Source organism: Ruditapes philippinarum, unplaced genomic scaffold, assembly GCF_026571515.1.
Source record: "Ruditapes philippinarum isolate M1 unplaced genomic scaffold, ASM2657151v2 ctg1340_1_1_1_1, whole genome shotgun sequence".
Lineage (NCBI taxonomy): Eukaryota > Metazoa > Mollusca > Bivalvia > Venerida > Veneridae > Ruditapes > Ruditapes philippinarum.
Window position 1 is genome coordinate 259,408 of NW_026861266.1, and position 8,900 is coordinate 268,307.

Here is an 8,900-nt window from a genome sequence, read left to right on the forward strand (position 1 = left end):
TATATACTGTCTGGAGCTTTAAATTTTTCTATAGTTATATTGAATCCCTTCAATTCAATTCCAAATGATCCAAATTAGCAGCTTGGAAAATCCATGTCACAAATTCCTTAGGTTGAGGGTTATTTACAAGTATTTGATGAAAAGTTTCATGATTTCAATTGTTAATATATTTTCAGAATCAAAGAAAATGAGCTTCGTGTAAAGAAGATGCAGCAAAGATTGGTGAAGCAGCCTGTGAGAACCAGAACACGGAAAGCTGGCGGTCTTGTAAGTTATATTTACTTCCATTATTATATGTATATGTTGAGTTTTTAAGTAATAATGTTTTAATAGATGACAGATGATGCTTTAACTATTTATTGTGTAAGATTTAGAAAATGTGTGCAATTTCTCATTACATCTCTATGTATTTTTAAAATGCACATCCCACCCAAATACTTCACAACCACATGGTCTTATTGTATCTCTGTGACCACATACTTGCTTTGTATCTATCTAACCACAATCTGTGTGTCCATGTAACCACATTCAGTCAGTTGATACTTAATTTATTTTGGTTTGATTGTGTAACAGGCTATAAAGTTATAGATACATTCTTGAATCTGTTCCTGGAAGCAACCAGTACTGAGCAATTAGTATAGTTTCTTGCTCAAGGAAACAACAGGTTTCCCCTGATGGGGTAAGAACCCACACAACTAGAGATCCTTGACCAATTTCATTACCTTTCTTTCCTAATTTTCCTAAAAAAGTTAAAGATTCCTAAATTGTGAAACTTTCATATATTTTCGACATGCCATTGGTCCTAGGGGTTCACTTAACTTATATAGACATATATAAGAAAACATATTTAAATCTTCTAGTAAAACTACATTTAATCCTCTAGTAAAACTACATATATTATTATTTTATCAAATGAAATCTTCATTTGTCTTTGTAACAATTTTCATAAATATTTGTTTTTGAGGTGCATTATATATTATATTTTTGTAACAGTTTTTTTTTGGTATGTGTACTTGGGATATATGTATAACATTATTGTTATAATTGTATTACAGAAAGACAGATTAACAAAGCAAGGGTTGTTGGAGTCATGACAGGGTACGCTAGTGTTCATGGACAAGAAATGGTGTTATAATACATGTAGGAAGTTCCTGTGATCAATGCAATATTTACAGACTGGAATGTTTCAAATACAATCATGGTCATCATCCAGGTGTATGGTATGGCTATTGTCCATCCTGTCATTTTTGGAAGCAAGGGCTTACCATATGGGAGGACTTTTGTCCATTTCCCCTGTATGTTTATATGTCCATCATGGAATATATAACTCTGGGGAAGGAGATATTATGACATGTGTATCTGTATAAGGTGTGTGATTCTCCTCAAGGAATGAGACCAAAAAGAAAAGAAAAATGCCAAAAGTCCTTAGTTTATCTACCAGTGATTATTAAACTGTTGTTTAACAAATTACTACAGCAAAACTCTTGTTTGCGTTATACTGTATAGCACATACTGTAAACTGGCCTACTAGATCTGTTGAATATGATAAGTCATTTTATATTGTAAGATATTAATACATCATTTGAATTGTCACTTTCTTTATACTGAAATTATACTGAAACATGTTGTATCATATACACTAGAGATTGTTTTCTAGTCTTCAATAGTTATCACTCATTTGCTAGCCATTTTGTTTCTAAGAAACAATCAGTCCAATTAGTGCAGTTTGAGGCTGGCTTCTCTGATATAACCTTGAAGCATATGCGTTTACTTTAGCCTATTCTTTGTGGTAAAGCTGTTACTTAGTATCATAACATTTTATTAAGATGAAACATATATGTGTGTTAACCTATCAACTACAAATTCTAAGCACATTTTGTAATTTATCATGAATTTTTTATGTATATTTGTTAAAAAATTTAAACATTCCAAAACTGTTGTGTTTGATTGGTTATTAAGTGGATAATTTAAATGTGTTCCATTCCAGTTTCAAAAAGTTAGCTATTTTGTCTGTTTTTATCTTATGTACATCCCATTATAAAACTTACATAAATTATTTTTTTTTCCAAACACCTCTGTGATATTTGTATATTTATCTTCAAGATTTGTTTTGTTTGTTGATATAAACTGTCACATTCCTGTTTTAATATCCTTTATGTTTTACTACATATAACAATTCCATTTGATTAATCATACAGCAATACCGTGTAAAAGATCCAGTAATTGTGAAAAATATCATATCTTGCTATGTATACCTAAATGTGAGAGGAATCTTTATGTATAAGAAATTTAATATTTTATATGAAATTCAAGTCTGTTTCACAATTATTGTTTTAAAACAAATCAGATATTGTACAAAAGTACGTAAATTTTCCCTCATCTGTTACTATATTAAGTTTTAAGCATTTTATAGTATTATTTGATGCATTGTTAGAAAACGATAATATATATGTATGTAAACAAAGAAATCACCACTGTTTAGCTAAATAAATTTCATAGTATTACAGAAAATAGAATGTTTTTTGGGAGTGTTTAAGCTCACCTGAGCTTGCTCAGGGTGAGCTATTAGGATCGGTGAATGTCCGTCGTCCGTCGTACGTCCACAATTGCTTGTGAACACACTAGTGGTCACACTTATGACTCAATCATCATCAAACTTTGTCAGGATGCTTGTTTAGTCAATTGCTCGGATGAGTTCGAAACTGGGTCATTTTGGATGGAAAACTAGGTCAAAGGAGCTAAAAATAGAAAAACCTTGTGAACACTCTAGTAGTCACACTTTTGACCCAATCATCATCAACCTTTGTCAGAATGCTTGTTTAGATTATTGCTTGGATGAGTTCGAACATGGATCATCTCTGATGAAAATCTAGGTCACAGGAGCTATAAATAGAAAAACCTTGTGAACACTCTAGTGGTCACATTTTTGAACCAATCATCATCAAACTTGGTCAGAATGCTTGTCTAGTCAATTGCTTGGATGAGTTCGAACATGGGTCATCTCTGATGAAAAACTAGGTCACAGGAGCTAAAAATAGAAAAATCTTGTGAACACTAATGGTCACATTTTTGACCCAATCATCATCAAACTTTGTCAGGATGCTTGTTTAGATAATTGCGCAGATGAGTTTGAATATGGGTCATCTCTGATGAAAAACTAGGTCACAGGAGCTATAAATAGAAAAACCTTGTGAACACTCTAGTGGTCACATTTTTTACCCAATCATCATCAAACTTAGTGTGGATGCTTGTCTAGTCAATTGCTCAAATGAGTTGGAATATGGGTCATCTCTGATGAAAAACTAGGTCACAGGAGCTAAAAATAGAAAAACCTTTTGAACACTCTAGTGGTCACATTTTTTACCTAATCATGATCAAACTTTGTCAAGATGCTTGTTTAGATAATTGCTTTGATGAGTTTGCACATGGTTTATCTCCGATGAAAAACTAGGTCACAGGAGCTATAAATAGAAAAACCTTGTGAACACTCTAGTGGTCACATTTTTGACCCAATTATTAAGAAACCTTGTCAGGATGCTTGTTTAGTCAATTGTTTGGATGAGTTCGAACATGGGTCATCTCGGGGTGGAAAACTAGGTCACAGAAGCTAAAAATAGAAAAACCTTGCGAACAGTCTAGTGGTCACATATTTGACCCAATCATCATCAAACTTTGTCAGAATGCTTGTCTAGTCAATGCTTGGATAAGTTTGAACATGATTTATCTCGGATGGAAAACTAGGTCACAGGAGCTAAAAATAGAAAAACCTTGTGAACACTCTAGTGTCACATTTTTGACTCAATTATCATCAAACTTGGTCAGGATGCTTGTCTAGGTAATTGCTCGAATGTCAAGCTCGAATATGGGTCACCTGGGGTCAAAAACTAGGTCACACTGCTCAAATATGGATAATCCTTGTTAACACTAGTTGTCACATTTTTGACACACCTGTCATGAAACTTGGTCAGAACGCTTGTCTAGGTAATTGTTCGGATGAGTTTGACGGGTCAGGTGAGCGATCTAGGGCCATCTTGGCCCTCTTGTTTTAAGATAAAGCTTAAGTTTTCAAATTATGCAAAATATATGTTACATACTTTTTGAATTCCCATTATTTTCATAGATCCAAAAGTTTTATTTTTGTTATCTTTGAAATTGACTGAAAAGTTTTGGCATTCTGTTTATATTGAATATCAAAACAATATTATCTACCAAATACTGTAATGTGTAGACTCAATAATCAAATGTTCCCATTTTCATAGGAGACATCAGTTTTAAACTGATAACAATCAAAAAATTTTTTTGTTATTTTCTTTTTTTAAAAAACTAAGGTTTTAGAAAACAATCAAAATCATTCAAATTTTTTCTATCTCTATGTTTTAGAATCAAAATCATTGATTATTCAACATACATTTGTGTTCAACATCAGTAAATTATGAGTATAACATATAAATGATGATACACTCTTGATTGTAGCACTGGTTTCTTGTTCTCATTTATTTCTGGAGAAAAATAAATATCTAGATTAAATAATTATATATTCAGACATTCATGAAATGATATTCAATGAAAATCAAAGTTTAGGTGTGCAGTGAAAACAAATTGCGAATTTTTGACATTAAGCCCCATCCATACTTACAAAATCACTTTAATTGAAGCAATATGTTTACTTTTTTCAGTTTTAGCTCAACGGTTCCAAGAATAAGGGTAGCTATTGTACACAACCCAGTTTAGGTGACGGCAATCTCACTTTGGTTAATATTTTGCATGCAAGTTGGTATCTCCAAAACTACAGAAGGGAATAGGTTGAAACTTTACACACTTATTTAAGAGCATAATAGGAGGTCATTGTTTAAGACATAGATTTTTACAGAATGTTTGCCTTTTTGAATTTGGAAAACTCTACATTATCCAGCACTGAGAATAGTGGAGCATGCTGTTCTACTGACTGCTCTTGTTTTAATAAAGTAAGCTGCAATATAGAGTAAAATCTGTATAATTCAGGAGAGATTGATGAATTAAGTATTTCATGTTGTTGAGGGTAACATATGCTAATATTGTAAATTTCTGTGTTTCTCAGTCATTGTTACACACCATTTAATTTTGTATGTGAATATATGTATCAGTGATAATGAAATAATGAAATGTTTACGAAGAGCATATTATTTTGTATTTTGGCTGTATATTATTTAGATCTTCAAATAAGGAACTTGCTTTGAAAATGAAATATTTTTTTTTTGTTGTGCATTTTTTGCTCACCTTCACAATAAGTACTCAAAGGGTGGCAATTGTCTGTTGTCTCAAACTTCACTTTGTCTTTAAATATTTATGAAACTATACCAAACTTAGAAGTGATTTTTATGTTGCCCTCTACATAAAAAACATAGCTTATTAACCCTTTCACTGCCATAGGGACGGCTTAAGCTGTCCCTGTTATTTTCGGCGTATTTGCCATATGGACGGCTTAAGCCGTTTCTATAATAATAATAGTAATAATAATAAATTAATAATAATAATAATAAAAATAATAATAAATATAAAGAAAATTATACCATCGACAATAATTATTATTATACTAACAGATTTGGAAATATATATAGTTATTATAATACATATAACAAATGATAATAATTATATTAATTAATAATTTAATTTCTTAGAAAATCCTCTGGCAAATAGGTGAACAATAAAACAAAACCCTCTTGCAGCGAAAGGGTTAACATAATTACATCATTGTATGTAACATAAATTTTGAAAACTATATCTATAAAAATCTAACATGCTTAAGCCCAGAGCCTAGATACTTAATATGGAGCATTGCCTAGTGGTCATGTATAAAGATACATCAATCATGCCCCTTATGTCAGAATTGTAGATGCATTTAGAATCGCTTTTCTTAAATAGACTGCCGTAGAAAAAAAAGGCTTTTAAAAATCTCCTTGAAACTTAAATGTACATAATATTTTTATGGAGCATTGTCTAGTAGGCCTAGTGATTCCAAATGCCCTATTAATCAAAACTTTTATATTCAATTTTCTATTTACCAAGGTGGGCAATATCATGATGTATATTAGCTCTTATTCTATATAGATTGTTAATGAATCTAGATTTCACTGATTAGAATTGTTAGCAAGTAGTATACCTGTTAAATTTCTAAAATGAAATTTAATGTATATACATCTATTCCTATGCATAATTCATCAGTGTTTTGTTTTGTGGATGCAAATTTCAGTTACTGATATACAAACATATTTTTATTAACTTCTATTTTTATTCATTTTATTTTTTCTCTCCATAAATAATGAATATTATCATATTTAATCATGTTGCTTTATTTATATTTAATAAATAAGATGTCATGAGAAATAGTATAGATTTGTGCAGGTGTATTGATTAAATTTAGTATATACATAGGTTGCCATATCATTCTTTTATACATACACAGTGTTTTGTATAGATATCTGTACATATTGCAGTATTTTTGTATAGTTATCTGCACATACATGAAGGCTTGTAGAGATATCTGTACATACATGGTGTTTTGTATGGTTATCTGTACATATTGCAGTATCTATTTATAGTTATCTGTACATATTGCAGTATTTTGTATAGTTATATGTACATACACAGTGTTTTGTATAGTTATCTGTACATATTGCAGTATTTATGTATAGTACTGTATAGTTATATGTACATTCATATTACAGTGTTTTTGTATAGTTATCTGTACATATATAGGATATCTGTCTCATATGTAGAAGCAGGCTCAACAATACATGGGGAAAATCATTTGATGAGAATAATAGCTTTTATTCGCTTTTTTAGGTCAAAATAGGGTATATGACTGTATGATATAGCTACAAAAGTGTTAGACCATTCAGTGTTGTGAATGGTTCACTTTAGAACTGCCAAATGAACTTTTTTCATGTGTGAAACTACCAACCAGATATGAATGTAGCTTTCCAGGAGTTTTTTATACAAAATATTATTGTATAAAACATTTTATGTTAATGATGTACGCCTGTAGTTTATACAAAGATGATTTTCTGGCTTTTTACCAAATATAGAAATTTGTCTAAAATTGTATATGTATTTATTTTGTAAGATGATAAAAAAGGTTGATATTACATGGTGATGTTAATGTTTGCCCCTTCATATCAAAATGTTTTGAGTGAGCTAATATATATATATATATATATATATATATATATACAAAAAAATGAAAACAAGTGCCGGAAAAAAGTCACATATAAATAAAACAAAAAACACAGTCCATGAGTTAACTTATTTAATTATTTGCCAACCGGTTTCTCTTATGATCATCAGGGCAAATGTGACGTCGTCGCATAGTAACGACGACGTTTTTGTGTACACATGTGTACGCATAATCTAAAAATAGTAACGTCATTATATAGTATTAAGTTTTGGATTAAAAACATCAATAAAATAGCCTTCTTTAGATAACCTAGCTGAAACGTTTTTACTGTGAAATTTATAAAATGGGAAAATACAAAATTTCGGGTCTTTTTTAGAGCATTTATCTAAATGCTCACTTAAAGGTAATTGTCTGGTTGATGGGTCTCTTATCTGCTGAGCATGAACAGTTTTTCTGTTTCTGAGTTTGTCACCTGTTTGGCCTATGTAAAATTCTTTGCAGCCGTTGCAAACTAAAACATATAAAACATTTTCAACAGTACAGTCCATATTTTCTTTTGTATGAAATATTTTATTCTGAAGTTTTAAAGAATATCCTTCTATTAAATAATCACAGAGGCCACACCTCTGTTCGTTGCATTTTTTAACACAGGGCATTATATTGTTTTCTTTAAATTCTGAACTTATTAAAATGCTTTTTAAATTTGGTAATTGTCTTTTGCATTTTATTATGTTGGTATTGCTTATTATCTTTTTCATTTTTTCATCATGTTTCAGAATTTCCATGTTTGTTTTAATTATGCCAAACAATTCTCTGTTTTTCGGGTTACATGTTGAAATATATGGAAGAATTTTGTTTTTTGGTTGCTCCTTAACTTGAAGTAAGGTGGTTCGGGGAATCTCCAAAGCTTTTTTAATACCAGTTTTTATAAGTTGAATTGGAAATTTTCTTTTAATTAGAGTGATGGCGAGTTCCTTAAGTCTAATCTTAAGTATTTCCTTATCAGATACAATTGCACATATTCTTCTTGCTAGCGAAAACGGGATATTTGTTTTAATGTGTTTTGGATGACACGATTTAAAATTTAGATATTGTTTAGAATCAGTACTTTTAAAATATACATCAGTGACTATATATGTTCCTTTCTTAATAACCATTACATCTAAAAACGGAAGTCTGTCTGTACTTTGTTGTTTCTTAAATTGTATATCTTTATGAAGTGAATTAAGTATTTTTTCAAAATATAATAAATCAATTAGAGATCTTTGCCAAAATATAAAACAATCATCCAAAAATCTTTTCCAGTTACATTGAATATAATTAGCAAAATCTTCACCTTTCTGTTTGTTAATTTCTGAATACAATGTTTCTTCTAAATAACCTAGTACAAGTGTTGCATATGTTGGAGCAACCTTTGTCCCCATGGCTGTACCTTTTACCTGACTATAATATTGATTATTAAATGAAAAAATATTATTTTGTAAAATTATTTCAAGGCCATTTAATATAAAGCTCTTATCAAAACGATGTGTAATTAATTCTGGGTACTTATTTAACCAAAATGAAATGGCTTCTAAACCTAGTTTATGGGGTATATTTGTGTACCTTGTGTACCTTGTGTACACAAATATACCCCATAAACTAGGTTTAGAAGCCATTTCATTTTGGTTAAATAAGTACCCAGAATTAATTACACAAACATCGTTTCCAATTCAACTTATAAAAACTGGTATTAAAAAAGCTTTGG

The 8,900-nt window shown here is 30.3% G+C and overlaps 1 protein-coding gene across 2 annotated transcripts in view; it reads left to right on the top strand.

Annotated features, from left to right (window-relative positions):
- The window catches only part of LOC132715098 (uncharacterized), a 62,631-nt gene extending 57,244 nt beyond the window's left edge, over positions 1–5,387 (top strand). For both annotated transcript variants that reach the window (XM_060698078.1, XM_060698079.1), the window contains 2 exons: positions 177–267; positions 1,056–5,387. In XM_060698078.1, coding sequence (XP_060554061.1) covers positions 177–267; positions 1,056–1,094 — 130 coding nt within the window. In that variant the 3' untranslated portion in view covers positions 1,095–5,387. The remainder of the gene's footprint in view (positions 1–176; positions 268–1,055) is intronic.
- The last annotated feature ends 3,513 nt before the right edge of the window (positions 5,388–8,900 follow it).